This window comes from Neurospora crassa, linkage group III, assembly GCF_000182925.2.
Source record: "Neurospora crassa OR74A linkage group III, whole genome shotgun sequence".
Classification (NCBI taxonomy): Eukaryota; Fungi; Ascomycota; class Sordariomycetes; order Sordariales; family Sordariaceae; genus Neurospora; species Neurospora crassa.
In genome coordinates this window covers 4,759,074-4,776,724 of record NC_026503.1, presented here as the reverse complement: position 1 = coordinate 4,776,724, position 17,651 = coordinate 4,759,074, and the positions used below count along the sequence as shown (strand labels likewise).

At 52.2% G+C, this 17,651-nt stretch overlaps 8 protein-coding genes across 8 annotated transcripts; 4 read left to right on the top strand and 4 right to left on the bottom strand.

Moving 5' to 3' along the window:
• Positions 1-117: 117 nt before the first annotated feature.
• NCU08249 (hypothetical protein) lies at positions 118-779 on the bottom strand. Its single transcript, XM_954246.3, has 3 exons — positions 550-779; positions 302-483; positions 118-241 (listed from the first exon to the last, which is right to left on the bottom strand). Exons 1-3 carry the CDS (start codon positions 711-713, stop codon positions 153-155), a joined length of 435 nt encoding a protein of 144 aa, XP_959339.3. The 5' UTR covers positions 714-779; the 3' UTR covers positions 118-152.
• A 2,094-nt stretch (positions 780-2,873) lies between these two features.
• On the bottom strand, positions 2,874-3,571 carry NCU08248 (hypothetical protein; the record flags this gene model as incomplete). The annotated part of the gene is made up of 2 exons (XM_954245.1): positions 2,874-3,419; positions 3,491-3,571. The coding sequence occupies 2 exons, from the start codon at positions 3,569-3,571 to the stop codon at positions 2,874-2,876; spliced, it is 627 nt and encodes a 208-aa protein (XP_959338.1).
• Positions 3,572-4,282: 711 nt separating this feature from the next.
• Positions 4,283-4,632, top strand: NCU08247 (hypothetical protein; the record flags this gene model as incomplete). Its single annotated transcript, XM_954244.1, has 2 exons — positions 4,283-4,384; positions 4,465-4,632. The coding sequence occupies 2 exons, from the start codon at positions 4,283-4,285 to the stop codon at positions 4,630-4,632; spliced, it is 270 nt and encodes an 89-aa protein (XP_959337.1).
• A 1,628-nt stretch (positions 4,633-6,260) lies between these two features.
• NCU08246 (hypothetical protein) lies at positions 6,261-6,788 on the bottom strand (the record flags this gene model as incomplete). The annotated part of the gene is made up of 2 exons (XM_954243.1): positions 6,261-6,656; positions 6,729-6,788. 2 exons carry the CDS (start codon positions 6,786-6,788, stop codon positions 6,261-6,263), a joined length of 456 nt encoding a protein of 151 aa, XP_959336.1.
• Positions 6,789-7,701: 913 nt separating this feature from the next.
• NCU08245 (hypothetical protein) lies at positions 7,702-9,265 on the top strand (the record flags this gene model as incomplete). Its single annotated transcript, XM_954242.1, has 2 exons — positions 7,702-7,803; positions 7,973-9,265. 2 exons carry the CDS (start codon positions 7,702-7,704, stop codon positions 9,263-9,265), a joined length of 1,395 nt encoding a protein of 464 aa, XP_959335.1.
• A 1,295-nt stretch (positions 9,266-10,560) lies between these two features.
• Positions 10,561-12,148, top strand: NCU08244 (hypothetical protein; the record flags this gene model as incomplete). Its single annotated transcript, XM_954241.1, has 2 exons — positions 10,561-10,676; positions 11,140-12,148. The coding sequence occupies 2 exons, from the start codon at positions 10,561-10,563 to the stop codon at positions 12,146-12,148; spliced, it is 1,125 nt and encodes a 374-aa protein (XP_959334.1).
• Positions 12,149-12,400: 252 nt separating this feature from the next.
• NCU08243 (hypothetical protein) lies at positions 12,401-14,784 on the top strand (the record flags this gene model as incomplete). The annotated part of the gene is made up of 6 exons (XM_954240.1): positions 12,401-12,455; positions 12,538-12,609; positions 12,801-12,814; positions 12,983-13,200; positions 13,296-14,379; positions 14,536-14,784. 6 exons carry the CDS (start codon positions 12,401-12,403, stop codon positions 14,782-14,784), a joined length of 1,692 nt encoding a protein of 563 aa, XP_959333.1.
• Positions 14,785-15,981: 1,197 nt separating this feature from the next.
• On the bottom strand, positions 15,982-17,088 carry NCU16702 (hypothetical protein; the record flags this gene model as incomplete). Its single annotated transcript, XM_011395764.1, has 4 exons — positions 15,982-16,032; positions 16,356-16,425; positions 16,492-16,645; positions 16,821-17,088. The coding sequence occupies 4 exons, from the start codon at positions 17,086-17,088 to the stop codon at positions 15,982-15,984; spliced, it is 543 nt and encodes a 180-aa protein (XP_011394066.1).
• Between the last annotated feature and the right edge of the window lie 563 nt (positions 17,089-17,651).

The window sequence follows — 17,651 nt, the reverse complement described above, 5'->3', positions numbered from 1 at the left end:
CGGTCGCAACGTTGCCCAGTTTCCTTGGGCATCCACGCAAAGTCGGTGGAGCAAGTGCCATACCCGAGGGCCTTGCGACGGTAAATCTCAAGAATGGTTTCCTTGCCAGGACGGTTCCCAAGGTGGGTGAGGCAGTACCTCGCATTCTGCCTCTAGCAGAAGCGAGTGCACTGCACTCCCCTGGTGGTTCGGGTGCAACGGCCATAGCTGGCGTCGAGGACAGCTGCGGCCGCGTCGATGGCTGCTTGGAGGTTGCCGATTGTATTGATAGGCCTGAAGATGTTCCGAACGGCGGGATGACCGGCGTACTCAAAGTTAAGTGGCGACTGGAAGTCGACGGGATAGTCGTCGAAAACGTCCTCGAGTGTCTTGATATGCGCGAGATGTTGGTAGTGGATGGGGTTGAAGGGGTCGGCGAGGTAGGGAGGGGGAGCCATATTGACATACTGGCCTTGGTGATGAATATCCTGAGTATGCATGCCTCTGTGATGGTTGTCAGCTACTTGGCATCTCACATGCATCATGTCGTCAGAGGTCTGGGTGACTTACCTGTCGATGGGGGTATTGAAGTTGAAGACGGTGGCAGGGGGGATGGATGACTGGGGAGTGTCGTTCGCCATTTGATCCTGATTGTTCTCGATGATGGATGTGTTGGGGACAGTTCCGTTGTGGTAGTTGCCCATGTTGATGTTGTTGAAGGTGTTGTTAGACATGATGAAGTCTCGAAGTGGTTGGGTCTTGGGTGGGTGATATGTTCTGATGTGAGTGGATGCTTGTGCTCGGTTGACGTTGGGTCGAGGTTGTTGGTGGTGATGAAGCAGGAAGAGAAAATCTTTCACCATTGGCAGTCCTGATCTCCCTTTTATGCTATGGGAATAGCGACACTCTAGGCCAGGTACTCAGATCCACTGCCTTGCGAGTCTGAGGGTGAACAGCCATGAACAGAGGAAGCATATCGTACACAGACTGCCCAACTCAGGTTAACCGGCATAGCTCACCGAACACCGAGGTTGTTCGGCTGCTCATACATGAGAGAACAGCGAACAATATGATGGCTAATGAGATGAACAGAGAAATTATCCTTCATATACACTGTACAGCTCCGGTCAGCCAACACTGGCCATTGAACACTGAGCCTGTTCACGTGTCGGTGTATATCAGAACGGCGTGCAATACAACAGCAAAAGGAGATGAACTTAGGAGCCATACCATGCACAGACTGTTTAACTCGGATTGACTGTTATAGCCCACTGAACAACAACCGTCTTCACATGCTGATCGGATGTGAACAAGAACAGCGCCGAGTAGGACTATCCTGTATCCCAGGGCCTGCATCAGCGTTCATAGTCCACTAGCGGTGTTCAAGATTAATACCTCTAATGGGCGACCTGATCAACTATACCTGAATTGTGACGGTATCCGGTTGTGAACAGCCGGACTGGGGGAAATCAATCTCTCAGATTTCGGCTCACAAGAGATTTGCTCAGTAGTCGCCAGTGAAAATCGAACTGACAGGGAAAGATATTGCCAGTGTGATTGAATCTGAACACATATGCCGTTTTGGTTCACGGCATGAATCCCGGGACGCTGTCTCCAGACCTTTCCCGGCGTTCTGAAATCTTCCATGTCAATTGCTGCTTCCATGTCATTCATGTCTTTTCCGATACATTCGTTCGTATCGGCATGCCGAACATTGGGTACGGACGCAGCGGCGCTCGATTTAGTTGCCCACGTTAATAGCTCCCATGAGACCCACATGCGAAATTGATCAAAAAGCGCATGTTTCGTCGGTTTGTAGCGTTTTTGGAGGGCTGGACTGGGCTCATGTGAGAACATGATCGATTGTGGAGGATGATCGCTGCCGCATCGGCGACGCGATTGCTGTATGTGACTATGTCGGGCGGCGAAAAACCGGGGGAGCTATGAGAAAAGAAAAAAATCAAGTCCGCGGAAGTAACATGGAGCTGCGTTGAACTTCACTTGTGATCAAAGACAGAATTTGGTGCGATTGAACCGTGGCTCATCAAAGAATGCGTCGGCCGTTGCGAGGACGGGAAGGCGCTACGGCCATGCATGCCCCTGCAGCCTATATTCCCACAGCAGGTGCAAATGGACCGCGGTTGCCCAGGGTAGGGACACTCGTGCATTTGACACCCTTCCAATCTCGTAAAATCTTCGCCAACTCGTGAAGAGCGGTATCAAAGACACATCTATCGCCTCAGTTATTCTCAAGTCCATCACTCGACACTTCGCTTTTCGATAATAATGCAAGCTGTAGGTCAAGTTCGCGGGCTGTGGTGGTCTATGCGTCGAGACTCCACTCACTAACATCGGCTGCCCTAACTCTTTCCCTGAAAGACCGCTAAAATCCGAATTGACGTTAGCGCATGGCGATTTATGCACTGCTCAGGGTCAAGTAAACAATCCCGACAAGGACTTTCATTCGAATTGCTCGTCGATTGCCACATTGCCTTATCACGTTTCTCCTCTTGAAATGCCAATAACGGCCAACAGGCGACCACAGAAATATATGACCTGAAATGGTGCAGGTACATCGGACCCATCACAAAGGGTCCTATTCGCAACAAAGGAACAGACCGCTGGCTGAATGGACAATGAACGAAGGACCAATGAAAGACGAGGGTCATAGAAACAATGGAACAATAGTATAGAGCACTACAATGGGGTGCGAGTTTCTTTTATGCTTACGTCAATCGGGTTGACTCGTCCTTCCGCTGCGGAATGACTCGTTCCTGATTGAGTCTATCGCCCTCTTCCTGCGGGTGAGCCAACCGATTGACCAGTCGACATCTTCATTCCTCGAAACGTAACTCATTCAATTGAATTGCTTCCCAACCATCCCCATCACCCTCTTACATCCCTGATCTTTCCCGGTGGAGGGCATCCTTCCTTCTACATCCGTCGCAGAGCCTCCCATCTTCCCTCTCCTTCCAGGCGTAATCGCCAGAGCAGGTCCCGTGGCCTTGCATTTGCCTCATCAGGATCCTGATCTGCGTCTCCACCGAAGGATGCCTCTTGAGGTGGCTCATGCATTTTCGCGCACCCGCCTTCCACCTTCGCGCTTGACACCGCTCGCCTGTGACCCCGTCCACATGGCGACATCGGCCATTGCGTGCGTGGAGCATCCTGGAGACATCGGCGATAATAGCCCGCAAGAGCCCCGGTTCAACGGTCCGAATGTCAACTGGAGGGTTGGTGTTGGCTATCTCGATGAGGGCAGCCCGGATTTCATCGCTTAGATGCGGATTTTCCGGGTGATCGTCATCATCCTCCTGTGGCTGGACGACGGCGGCCAGGTTGTGTGTGCCGCCGGGCTGTACTCCAATGACGTTGTTGTTATTGGGTAAGTTGTTGTTAAGTTGTTGGTTTGCTTGGTTGTCACTAGCAGACTGTTGAGACTGTTCAGACGGTGTCAGAGGGTATGAAACAAGTTTGCGATCAGCAATGATGAGGACTAGAATTGACTCACTTGAGCGGCGACGGCCTCACTTCCCAGGAAATAGTGTTGGTCATTCCCCTCGATGCCTTCATACGCGTTCTGGTTCTCCATCTTTCTGACTGTTCTTGCAGTTGGTGAGACGTGTAGTGATCAAGGTGCGTCAATGCTTGTTCGGCTATGCTTGACCGGAGGGGAGGGGACGGATGCTTGGTGATTGTAGAAAACGAAAGATAGAGGTAGAGGGAGGCACGTATATAGGACTGTAAAGGGGACCCTCCTCTCCCTGGAAATATCCTCCGCGTCCTGACACCGCGGACGAGTCAATGGACCTGGATCCACAGCTCTCTTACCTCTATTGTCAGCATCAGACCTTATCGCCTGGGTAGAGGTAGAATTCGAGCCCCACGGGGCTGAACCAGGTCAACCAACCTTGAAGCTAGCAGGGAAGTAGGCGTATATAGTTCGACAAGGACCAATGAGGGAAGCGTCATAGCTCGCTGATGCTTGTGATAGACAAGTAAGAAGACATCTCCCACTATTCTACTCTCACCGCAATGATGAGATGAGAGCCAACATGTGAATGACTCCCGTCGACAGCAGGCATCACACACTTCACTGGTGTATTTGCACGGTCGCAAAGCAGCCTTTGCGCTCCACTCAGCTCAACTGTCCTTATGCGTCAAACTCGGACGTACCTCTACTTAAAGCCATCCTCTACCCCCCTTGTGTAGCGCATCACCACACACGATCACTTGCGCTGGTGCGGTGGTTCTTAACAAGCAGGTACCTCTGTACAAGGAAGAACGGAAAACTCGAACCGTCATGGATCCCAACGATCCTTTGGGCCTGGGGATCCCGGATGAAGACGATTGGGTCTACACGGGGCCTGTTGCTAAGAACAGCTCTACCGCTGAGCCAGTCGAGGTATGCAAACTGCCACTGCACTCACTGTCAGTCGACGGTTCAGATTCCAAAGCCTTCTATTTACTAACGTACCTGTGAAGTCTCCCCAAGATGCACAAGCGAACATCTCGTACTTCTTCGAAGAAGCTGTGGGCATTCAAGATCCGATCGATAGAGGTACCGCTACTATCAAACGACGCATAAAGCGCCCCCTAAGATCCTACAACCGTTACAAAGCTGGTAACACCGCTTACAACCAGAGACGGTAGCAGCAAGGTTTGTTGTCACTCCAGGTCGATAATCCGCGTACAGAACTGCTCAACTAACGTAACGGTGATCAGTTCCTTCCAGTCAACAGCGACAAAAGTCGACAATCGACCACTAGCATCTCGAATCCCGCTCCCGTCAATACCGCCGCCGCCCCCCTGGCCGACCTGCGGAGGCTACCGCAAGTATAGCATCCGTCATGCATGCAAGAACAGGCCTGCACACCGGACATGGAAGGAAAGTGCCACTCAGTGTATGGACTGTCTGGCTAACGCGGGCAACGCGGGACTCAGAGCCAGTATACAAAGTCGAGTAGCTGTCGGTAGGTATCGACCCGTGCTCAAAGTGTTATCGGAACGATGCTCGCGCGGGTGGTGGCCTTTGCCATGAAGGCGTGGACATGGGGAGGAATAACCCGGAACTGAGCAATAAGGGGAGGGGCAAGAGGAAGCATGCTCATTCGAATGAGTAGACCAGTTTGAGGGTTGTGATGGAACTGAGGCATATTTAGAGGGGCGAAGAATGAGAATGGCAATTGATGTCGTTCCTGTCAAATTTTCGAATGAGGTCACGATGTTGAGGGGTGTGCGACTGATGTACATACTATGAGGAAGGCCCTATCCGACTTTGTATGCCTCTGCAGCGACGATTTCCACAGGCCATGGAACGGACCCACTCCAACCAAGCCGCCCGCTGAAGGGACACTCATCAATTTGGCAGTCCCTTTATGGTCGGAATTAAAAGTTGGAAGGTACAACTATTATTGAAGATCAGCACTCAGTTCAAAACCAACTTTCGACTTATTCCAAGTTTTGTGTCTGGTTTTGCGATGAAGTGGCCTTAGTGAGCAAGCTCGCTCCAAAGGGTGCATGCATGAAGACGTGATGCGCTAACAGCGAAAGCCCTAGAAACGCTCTGTAACCCGGCTATGAAGGACTTTTTATGATAGCGATTGGAAGAACGGAATAGAGAGATGATTTGGAGTCGGGCAACTTTAGCACCGTTTTGAGCTACGGCAGGAACCGACGGGTAGAGCAAAATCCCATCAATGTGACTTGGCTTTGGGCGTGGGCGTCGTTTTTATGTAGCACGAAGATGTAGCACTATACGCGCGACCGCAAAGCTTGTTGATAGGAGTCACGAACAATTGCCACATAGAACAGTCATGATCGCGATAGATGAGTCAATTCAGGAACTTCCTTGGGAGCATCAAACTTGAAAGCTCTTCCAGTCATACACCAGAGGTATATAGGGCTGAGATGTTTATTGCATCTTGAATTGTCTAGAAAAACGTTTACAGTGCCTCCTTGGTTCAACTCATTGACAGCAGAGACCTCCTCTTGAAACCGCCGTCATCGTTGATCTAATTCCCTAGGGCAGCAAGCAGCCGCCCAAGTCCGGCCACGATCTCTTGCGACCAACCAATCACCTGGCGAATCCTTTGACGCTCAGTGCGCAAAAACTTCTTATACCAACACTCAAAGCAGAGCATACCTCTCTCTGCGTCCTGCAACACATAACATCCAGAACAAGTTCCGTGGCCACGGACCTGGCGCATCAGGATGTCGACTCGAAGGTTGATCCCGGGACAGTTGTGCAGATGAGCGAAGCAAAGCCTTGCTCCCACCTTCTAGGCGTGAGCAGTGCAGCGTTCGCCCGTCGCTTTGTCGATATGAATGCACTGGGTGTGGTTATGGTGCAGAAAGGTGACGGTCGCAGTGATGATGGCTTCGACGATCTCCACGTCGATACAGACCGCTTCCGCAGGAAGGTTCGTAGCCGACAGAACTTCCAGAGCCGCGACGAGCTCTGCCCGTGACATTGTGTCCACGGCGAGAATGTCTCGGGGAAGATTGGGATGAATACCAACGGCGTCGGGATTCGCCTGAATATCAGGGCCTTGGACGTTGGCTAATTGCTCGCCGACGTCTGCGATATTGTGGAAGACATTGTCGTTGTAATTCCCGACGTTGTGAGGATGCGGTGCGGACGCGATGGCATTTTGTGCCTGGTTGTGGGCCTGGCTCTGGTCCGGATAAGGCATTAGAGGCTCGTTGAATGATGATACGCGCGCGACATCGACGATATATTCACTCACATCAGTGGATAGGAGATTAACGGTGGCATCAAGGCCGTCGGCAATTTGGTTGTCCAGCATAGCGAGGAATGCGAGCTGGGATTGGAATGAAGATAGTTGGTACCTTCAGTGTAGGTGGGCACCAGGAAGTCCTTCGATGGAAAGAGTAAATTTGATAGGGTTGTATATAGAGGTAAGAGCAGGGAAATCTCACCCCGAAGTACGGAATGGAGGGCTATACTAAGCTGGACGATTGAGTGGAATATCAAGACGAAAACGGGGTCCACCCGACTGCTTCTGCTATTGAGGGACTCCAGATCAGTGGCCACAATAGAAACCAAGCCACGCGTGCCTGCTTGAACTGACCAAGTGTCCGAGCTATCAGGAGGACCGACCAATAAGGAAGCACCAAAAGCGAGGATGAGAGGGAGACTCGAGGGCTTGAGGAAGGCACGACTCCAACCACCTTGGATTCGCCTTTCACTGTTGTTTTTTCAAGGTCTCAAAGTAGGCCCGTGCCTTCCAGACAGCTCCCTGTGCCTTCCCTAAACAAACGGCCGCTGTCCCTCCACCTTTTGTTGACCAATCTCTTACATCAGGGTCCAATGGGGACGGTCATATGGGAGCGACAAACGACAAGGGATACCCACTCCGTTCTAGCGCTCACATTTCAAGAAGGCATAGGAGATGAGGACCACACTATGCACCCAGGGACGGTGTTACTTCTACTCAACACAAGCCACATCGTCCTTCACTGGTAATGCCCTCCAGGTTTCCAATTTTGGACGTTACAGCGGCACACCAGCGAGCTCCATCACTTTCCTCCATCAAGTCCTCACACTTGATTTCCACATTAGAGCTGTACTCTCCGTAACATAGGCACCTCGCTACCTTTAACCACCCAACCACAGCAAAACACTTCGAATCTACCACTCACTTCAGTGGTACTCTTGATAGACGAAGCCGTGGGAGTGCAACTTGATATCAGTCAGTGATGGACCCTAAAAGCCCACTGGGTCTGGGCCACCCGACACCCAGCTTCACCGATCTGCGGGATGATGCCCGTACGATCGACGATGCCTCTAGGTCAAGCGAGGTAAGCCCTCTCGTAAACCTGTCCGCGTGTGTAATGCTAACACGTCTTCTTCGACCTGCCTCAGATGAGCAAGGAGGAAATATCATACTTCTTCAATGAAGCATGGGGGATACAGGATCCCGAGGACATAATCAAGCGCAATCGACATGCCTACAACCACCGCGCTTAGGAGACGGGTGACTCTTTCCATGTCGCTGAGCGCCGCAACGTCCTGAATGGGATCGCCCTTCCCACCAGCTCTCAACTTGAACCAACTCATTCTGCCCACCCCACAGAGCATCGCGGATACTCTTGTGAAACTTTTAATCGTCCTTCGACCTTTGACGCCGTCAACAACATTTCTAATGCTATGTCAACCACCAGCACCGATTGCACCAATGGCAGACCTACGAAGATTAGGCGTCTGTCCGGTACTACCAAAAGTTCGAACATGAAGGATGCGAACTTCATTGAAACTCCAAACATTACTCGCCCTTCCAACACTAGCCCGCAACTCTGTCATTCAACCATTTGCACGTCTTGCAAGAAGCCCAGACACTCATCCGGTCATAGACATCGTTTTCCAGTTGTCCCCTCACCAATCAACGGTCCCTCCAAACCTGGAGACACTGTTCAAAACCTCCAAGACAGTAATACGGCTCGTCCCAAGCTTGTGGCCCTGACGCCCAAGCCGACCCCGAACATCTCCATGCCATTTCCCTCTACCCACAGCGTTGCCACTCCCAGCCAGGGAGTCCCTAATGCGTCCCCTATTCCGGGCATAGCCAGCAGCATGAAAAATTCGGGTGCAGGCCACGGTAACTCACTTTCAACTGCGGCCCCTATCGCCAGAGTGGCCAGCAACATCAACACATCTGCCACAGTTAACAGCAACCGATGCTCGTCCGCACCCCCAATCTCAAGGGGTAGCATGGCCAGCACCACGGACCAATCTTTCGTGTTCAACGACAACAGGTCTTCAACCGCGACGCCCATCCCCCACATGGCCAGCAACATGGCCCCATCTGCCACAGTCAACACAATTCCACCCTTGCCCCCCATCATCCCGAGCATGGCCACCAACGGGAGTCAACATGCTACAGTCAATCCTATTCTACCTGCACCCCCCATCCCCAGTTTGAGCATGGCCAACAACATCACTCAAGCCGCCACCCCCTGGCCTCGTTGTCGAGGAAGGACCAGGCAAAACGTCCATCGCCCCTGCAGCCACTCACCCGCTGAGTTGGCCTGGAAGCGAACAGCTACGCAGTGTATGGACTGCCTGGCCAATGCGCCCAAGGGCAACAAGAGAATCAATGTCGAGGCTCGCGTTGCAGCTGGCCACAATCCCTGCTCGAAGTGTTTTGTCGAGGATGCCCGTCCGGATGGTGGGCTTTGCGAGGATTGTTTGGCCATGGGCAGAAACAACCTCGCTTTGAGAAACGCGGGAATTGGCAAGCGCAAGCATGCCAATGCCCATTAGCGGTTTCTAGTGGGAAGGGGTACAGGGGAGGTTAGGGAATGGAAGCGCGGTTGCCGTGGACTCGTTTTCCGGGTCGTCCTTGCTGATTTCGACTTCTTTCTTCAAAAGAGTGAAGGAACGTAGACGCAATTGACATAATGGAAGGTACCGGTTACAGTTTAGAGAGAGGAGATGGACGTGTTAGAGGAAGGTACATTGACGTGCCTCCCGCGATCGAGTCTCAACGATGGACTGGACCGGACTAATTCCCTTTTAGAATGGAATGAAACTCGACATGAATGAGCAGGAAAAGATATGATAAATGGAGCAAGGGAAGCCTCGAGCGGCTTGATAGACTCTATAGACAATATCAGATTCCTTAACAAGGCACTTCATGATTCCCTCTAGGCCAATACATCACTCACAGTACCTATCCGGTGAGCCCTGTTCAGCGTGCCACTGTCACCAAGGATTACTCCATTACCAATAGTCGATCTAACGCCAGCAACGATCTAGCATTTCCAACGGCTATTCGACTAACAATTATCCCAACGGAAGCAGCTATCCTACCTACCGGGAACTGCAATTATCCTACTGGATATCTCACCAACGGTAGAGGTTTTATCGGCAACGCCTATTATAGCCAGAGCCAAAATCCTCGGGCAACCACCAACTGTTACCAGGGTCCGAACGGTCCGAACGGCGGTGTTGTAAACGCAAAGGCGGCGGCATGGACCAGGTGCCGTCGATAGCCGAGAGCGCACAGCCCAGCCTCTCAATGTGCGGTAGCAACTTGCCCCAGCACGCTGTTAGTTCCGTCGCTGGAGGAGTGAGAAGGTCTGCCTAGTCCCGAAGCCACCAGTCCGGAAGCTACCAGTACGGAAGCCACGACAGCCAGTTCATTGAAGATGGGATATAAAGGTTGAAGTTAACGAAGTGTCCGTGCTAGCAGCGGAGCCGGCCAATTAGGCTCCAAACCAAGAGCAAAGATGAGATGACGACCTAACCCGAGAGCTTGGAATAGGCCCAACCCCAGCCACACTGGGTTCATCCAGGTCCTGTCACTGTGAAGTGTATTCAAAGTTGGAAAGTAGAGGTAGTAGGTAGTATCTAGAGGTACCTAGGTCCCAAGAGTTACAGTTAGCTCCTTGTGCCGGCATTCTTTTCCAGAGGTAGAGGTACGTAGAGGTACCTATCGCCATGGGATATTGAAACAGCGGTTACTTCCATCCTGGTCTCTTCCGGCTGCCTTTACAAACCTTTTACTTCCAGGTCGCTTGTGGGGCCTTAAAATATTGCAACCCCTCTACATCCAGATGGCAAGTATTTCTACCTCCAGGCTTATTTCCCATCTACAAAAAAATCTCTTTGCTGCTCAATCCCGCCCTCTTCCTCCCTCGCACATCTCTGCTCGGGGACTACAAGCATCTTCGTAGGTCAAGGTAACACTCTGAGCTCCGTTATCCAAGATTTCTAGTATCCCGACCTCTGTGAGCAGCACCCTTTTGCTAGTGTCAGGTAGATGCGACCTGATCTACCCGACTCATCGTGGTAAACCTACTTCTTGAGGTAAAAGCCTATATTCATTGTTGAGATATTGGACGAGTAGCTGACAACCCAAATCAAGTGCGATCGGCTGCGCCGTAAATTGCCATGGCGGATAAGGGAAATGCCAGCGCTCATGATGGCGCGAGCGACGATGTAATCGACCCTCGATTGAGAGCTCTCAATCAAAGTGCAGGTGCAACGGTTGACAGCGCGCAGGGAACGGGAGGAATTGCATAGAACGCAGACCCCCGTACCTCTGCGCAAGCCTATTCCGTGTCCACCCAAAACTACAACGCCCAAGTCACCTATAGCACCATCAACACCACTACTTACCCCGACAATACCAGTCATTTTCCCACCAACACCGCTTCTCACCCCGCTAACACCCCTTCTTACCCTGCCAACACCCCTTCTTACCCTGCCAACACCCCTTATTACCCGGTCAACACCCCTATTCCGCCCCTCAGGACCAGCAACCCCGTTAGGAGCAACCAACCCGTTAGTCTCACCGTCTACCCCGAACCCACCAACCACGCCATTAGCAACAACGGGCCAAATGGAAATGGAAACATCATTCCACTCAATAGTGCCAATCCACTCGACAACAATCAGCCATTCGGACACCACTATCCAACCAACAACCCAACGGGTGCTTCGCTTCACAATGTGGCACCGCACTCACTTCAAAATCATGATGGTCAACCCATGAGTTCCGATTATCATCCAAATAACCACCACCTGGCCGGCACTCCCAATCTTGGAGTTAGTCACAACGCCGTCCCCAATCATCCTCAGCCTCATCCTGCGGCTCCATCAGCCCACGCCACCACTCACATGCCTTCTGTCATGGCGAGACCTGCTGTCGCAAGCCCTCCTGCCGCGAGACCTGCTGTCATAAGACCTCCTCGTCCAAGTGGCCAACCTCGCGTTTGCAAGGGTTCTCGGAAGCAAGGCGTCCACTACCCTTGCGTCAGAAACCCCCCTAATAGGGTTTGGAAGACCAAGGGCCACGCCAGGACGTGCCGTGAATGTTTGGCAAATAAGCCGTCCGAAAAAGCATGCAGGCATATGGACGCGCTGGAGGCAGCCGGATTGGAGCCCTGCTCGAATTGCTATGTGAAGGCAGCCAGGGGTAACGGGGGCTTGTGTGCGGACTGCCTGGCGGACAAGGAAGCTAATTCCAAATTGAGAAAGCAAGGAAAAGGCAAGGGAAGGAAGAAGGGTGACGATAACGTGCCGAGGGGCGGCCCTGGCGGTGGTCCGCCCAAGGGAAATGGTGGTGGTGGTGGGGGGTCGGGCCCGGCTCCTGGTGCGGTTGGTGTCGTACTGAGCGGCATCGACCAAATGGCCTACTAGCCAGGACGGAAGGAGAGGAGAGATGAATTCGAGAATTGGGCGAGAACGTGAGATTTGAAATCTGTCTGAGTACCTCCACTCTGGGTAGATGGTTTAGAAAAGAGACGAAAAGAGGAGGACCAAAAGATGTTAAAACACCAATATGCACTTCGGATATCCAGATCCGAATTGTAGCTTGTAGACTAAAAGGACATCCAAACATAAATTTGAAAAACGAGTCAAATGACATGAGAAACTCTTGCGTCGACAACAATGGGGATGCTTGACAGTCTGGTGGCGCTTTTCCGAGTGTCTTGGACCCCCGGAGGTGGCATTCTGCCGGATCAAGGTCCTCTAAGGCTTACCACGCCCCCAATATGGTTAGCAGCCTTGTATATGAGATCAAATAGGAGCGGCACGGACCTGTTTTATTCTACCAACTATTGTCGCCTTCATTTTCAAGGTCGAGGGTGGAGACACTGGTGAGGAAACCTAGATCTGGACCTGGATCGACACTTGACCAACTGGACGCATTCACCCCTCACCGTTGATGCTAATTTCTCCCACCTTATTTAAGTTCCGCGTCCTCTCACTCCTGCTCAACCATTTTCCCCAAGCAACCACCTCTTGTGGACATCGAGAACTTGCTTACAAGCTACAACTTGAAGCATAGGTAAGCAGGCTGCAGTAAGGGGTGTATAGCCGTGATAAGTATACATCCTCTTCATCGAAGCGTTCTGGTTCTTCTGATCCATACAAGGTAACAATTCGCTCTGCTTGGCCCCAAGGTCAGTAACAAAACCAAACCTTCAGCGACGAGTCTTGGATGGATATCCACTGATATACCTGTACTAGCGTCGCGGCCGTCTTCAAGAAGACTGTAGGCGATGGGGCAGACCAACCGGGCGCGTGGCGGCAAGGCCGCTCAAAAAGGCGCAACGACGCAACCGTCTTCAACCACAGACAACGGCCAGCCCGTACAGACGGCCGCAGCAGGCAGTGCCGCAGGCAATCGCGCTGCCAACCATCGAGGAGCCGCGCAAAGCTTACAGGTCAACCACATCCCAAACCAAGTAAGCTCGAGCTCGCGCGGAGACGGACGTCCTGCTTAGAACTCAGACGCCCTGAACCACTATCAGGCAGAGCACTCTCAACGTAATCTTCCCAGCCGCTCTCAAGGTCACGGCCAGTATGCAGGCATTATTCCCTCTAGCCCGGTGAACTACCAGAACGACGCCAACAACCGGTACGTCGTCAACCAGTCTGGTATGAATCAGTTTGGCACGAACCAATCCCATCATGATCCCAATGCCAACTTCGCTGGAGCCACACAGTGGGGAAGCAATAGCTCCTACAACCCCGTGAACCACCATAACGACGGCAACAACCAGTATGACATCGATCAGTATGATATCAACCAGTTTGGCATGAACCAGCCCTACTATGGTCCCAATGCCACCTATGCCGCCAATCCCCAGTCTGGAGGCAATAGCTCCAATGGCCCTATGGACCACCTGAACGATACCTCCAACCAGTACAGCGTTAACACTCACTTCGCCGCCAACCCCCAGGCTGAATCTGGAAGCAACAGCTTATATAACCCCGTGAGCCACCAGAACGATGCCAACAACCAAAATGGCGGCAACCAGTTTGGCATGAACCAACCCAACTATAGTCCCAACGCCACCCATGCCGCCAGCCCCCAGACTACAAGCAACAGCTCCTATAGCCCCATGAACCACCTGAACGATGCCCCCAATCAGTATAACGTTAACACCAACTTCGCCGCCACCCCCCAGTCCGCGGCTGCTCAGGCTGTGAACAACCAAATCATGAACACCCAAATTTCCGACAATCAACAGATCCAAAACAACTACTTCCATCCGCCCCTTGAAGCCAACGACGTCTTCGGCGGAAGCAACCCAAATGGCATTCTGGATACCAACAATGGCCTTCATGGACAGGTCCATGGACACGATGTCCAACCTCCCAACAGCGCCGTCTATGGTCAAGGCTTTGTCGACATAACGAATGCCGATAATGTCGGGGCATACATGCCGCCCAATGCACCCTTGCCACTTGCTGGCCACAACTCCTACCACCAACACAGCCTCGCCGGGGAGGATCACACCGCCCCTCATCTCCAACACAGTTGGCCGGTACCTCCGGCCCGGCCGCCCCGATTCCCGATCGCACCCGCCGGACCTCGTGCATGCAAAGGCAGGCGCCAAAACGGCATCCATCGACCCTGCGTGAGTAACCCTCCCAACAGGGTTTGGAAGAGCAGGGGAAATGTCAGACAGTGCCATGACTGTCTGGCCAATAAGCCGTCTCAGTATACTCGGAGGTGTATGGCCGCGCTCGAAGCTGCGGGATTAGAGCCTTGTTCGAACTGTTACCGTAAACAGGCAAGGGCGGATGGTGGCCTGTGTGAGGCCTGCTTCGTGGATAAGCGGAACAACGCCAACCTACGAAAGAACGGTCAAGGCAAGGGTCGGAAGGGCAAGAAGGGAGGAGGCAGTGGTGATGATATTCCGAGAGGCGGTCCGGGCGGTGGCCCCCCGAAGGGTAACGGCGGTGGAGGTGGATCGGGCCCGGCTCCTGGCGCTGGAGCTGTCGGTGTCGTATTGAGCGGCATCGATCAGATGGCGTACTAGCCATCAGCCGGGTAATACTGCATCAATCCGGCACCCGCGTGAAAAGCGTATGCAGGCTTCAACTCGGAGCAAAAATGGATGGAATGGAGCGGCGCATCTAGGGGTTCTTTGTGTGCCAGGCTTTCGACCTGCTTGGTTCAGAATCCAGTTGATCTTGGGGAGGACCGTTCAGTCAATCCGATGTTTGGACAAAGACGCTGATTGAGGATTGAGGAAACAAAGAGAAAGGGCGAAATGCATCCGCGGAAGCAATAAGAAGCTCGAACTTTGCCTGTACGAGTAGATTCGAGGTGGGAATGGATTAGGAAGTGCAGAACATAAAGAACAAAAAAAAAAGTTGAACAACGATGTGCCGTTCCATTATTCGCGTGAGACTGTGAAGTTCCCGGTAACTGCAAATATTACCTACCATAACGTGCTCATGGCAGGATGTGAAGTGTTCCAGGCAGGAAATATCGGTAGATGGCATCCCGCACTGGCAGGTCCCATACATGCAGCTGCATCCCACTAGCCCACATGGCAAGTGTGCATTCCCCGACATCCGCTCCTTGAAGCCCGAGCCGTCACACTCTGTCAATCTCTCAGATCATATATTCCGTCGCTTCAACCTCAACATACCTTACGATACGGATATAACTTGTTATGTCATGGACGGTCGCTTCTCCGTAGACGATGCTATCTTCTCTCTGGACGATTGATTGTACAGCTGGGCTAAGCGTTGAGGTGTTGAACCATGAGGCGCTAGAAAGCGCAAAGACTCTCTACATATGCTGGTTTTTCCAGCAACTAGGAAAGTGGTTAGCAGGTGTTGGTGACTGAGAGATTTGGAAGAGGAGGGACCAAGAGCGAAGGCAAATGCAAAGTGCTCTTTCTACAGCGCAGAAACAAGTGGACCTTTTGTGTGGGTGGCTAGGCGGACAGCGAAAGGCAGCTGAGGGTTGATGGAACGTCGGCATCGTAGAAGAAAACCGAATTGGTGGTGGACAAGCGCGCTGGCTGGCTGCTGCAATTCGTGACATTCCAAGAAAGAAGCGAGGAGGTTAACAACATTGCGGGGACAGGCGGAGAATTCCGGCGCCACTTAGCTCCTTTCCTTCACCTCTTGCTTCGTGAGGCTTGTCCTCCCTCGAGTTTAGCCTGGCGAACATAATGAAAGGAGCGAATTCCCTCTCACTCGTTTTCACAACTGCTTCCCTTTCAGGTGCCAAGGATTGTCGGTCTTTGGCAATACCGTTGCCCGGTCTTGCCCTGATCCCTGCAAGTTCACTTGGCGTTAGGCCTGCGTTGATCCAGCCTCGTTTTCTCGCGGTTTCGTTCCAGGCGTCGTGAGAGCATAACCATGTAGGTAGAACCTGAAGCGGGTCTGACGGTACTGGTGCCGATGCTAGTATCGGTAATCCGGTACCCTTGTTGATAGGCGATTTCTGTAAACTGCGACAAGTGTCTGCTCTTGTCGGGCTTGAGCTGTCACTCGCGACACCAGCATGGCTTTCGGTCCCCTTGATCCTCCCGTATTAATACCCCCGAATAGTCGCCGTCTCGATTCATCGCAGGCTCGAATCGTGCCTTACTTGTATCTGGTGGTGCGGTGTGCGTGTTTCAACAAGGCCCTCGGCTCTGGCAAGTGGGTTCATGCTCATCCTCAGAGTGACCTGTTAGTAGTAATACGCTAAAGCCACCTAGCCAGTGAGATGCACTAGCACTCACACAAGTTTGACGATAACGCGATAGACAGCCTCCACTTTGTTCTTCTTCTTCGTGTGATTGACCATTTTTCTTGGTCGAACACCAAACTCGCTGTCTTTCAATGGCCTCCAAAAAATCAAGTAGTCCTTTTCGGTAACGCTCGTTGTCATATGGACTTTCACATGTGTCACTGTTAAGCCAGTCTGGTCTTGATGAGAGCAAAGCCGTAACCAGCTCATTTCCCACCCAACCCCTTCTTGATTGAGGCAATTTTGACCTGGCGGCTGGCCTCTGATGCGCCTTTGGGCTTGGTAGACCTTTCCTTCCTGACCCCACCCTTCTGGACGTACGCTGGGATCCAAGTTTGCCCCGCGGCCCTTCTTTGCCTAGCCCGATCAATTTTTGCAACCTGGCGTTGGCTGCATAGTTGGCAGTGCTTCCCAGCACCGTTGTCGGCCTCACTGCAGCAATCAGAGCAAGACCAAACACCAAGAAGTCCCCTGGCGATGACTGCTTGTCGTTTGCTAGAGCTGGGCGAGTTGCCCAGGCAGTCGAAGCAGCGTGCAGCTCCGTGCTGCCAGATTGATTTCTCCTTGCCTTCTTCGCAAGGAACACCATACTCAATCGGAACTAGGAGTGGCTGTTTGATGTGGACGGTGGGCACATTTGAGTTATGGGGCCACGGGAAGTGCCTTGTTCATCGGCATTGCTCGCTTTGCTGACTGTCGGTAGTATGTGTGATCGCGTTTGAAAGGAGATGGAATGTTTGGCGCGTCGTACTTGTTGGGGGCTCTCTAGCCTCACCAATATGGTTCGTCGAGTCGATGTGATATAATCGTTCATCTATCCCACGGTTCTGTTAGTAAGAGTGGTCCAGAGACGAGGGATTTCGATATATAAAATGGTATTAGCCATCATGCAAACACACCACGGACACGGAAAAAAAGGGCAGAGATTGGAGATAAAAAGGAATCAGAAGACGAAGGTCTAGGGAAAAGCTAATCTTCAACTTTGAAGAGCAAATTACTAGAATGAAGGCTCTGGTCCCTTTCGAAAACCGTCGTAAACACTCGTTCCGGGCATGGGTCGATTCATAGGACTGGGACCGAAGCTTAGTCCGTTGAATCGCCTCTGATGTATGCATCTTGCATGCAGTGTTTCGACGTGGTTCTCTCCTTCCA

What these genes read in the sequence shown, in the direction of transcription:
- NCU08249 (XM_954246.3), bottom strand. Translation starts at nt 713, where the DNA reads ATGTCTAACAACACCTTCAACAACATCAACATGGGCAACTACCACAAC. An exon ending in TTCAATACCCCCATCGACAG is followed by an intron (nt 484 to 549) that starts GTAAGTCACCCA and finishes CAACCATCACAG; the next exon opens with AGGCATGCATACTCAGGATA. An exon ending in ACTTAACTTTGAGTACGCCG is followed by an intron (nt 242 to 301) that starts GTCATCCCGCCG and finishes ACCTCCAAGCAG; the next exon opens with CCATCGACGCGGCCGCAGCT.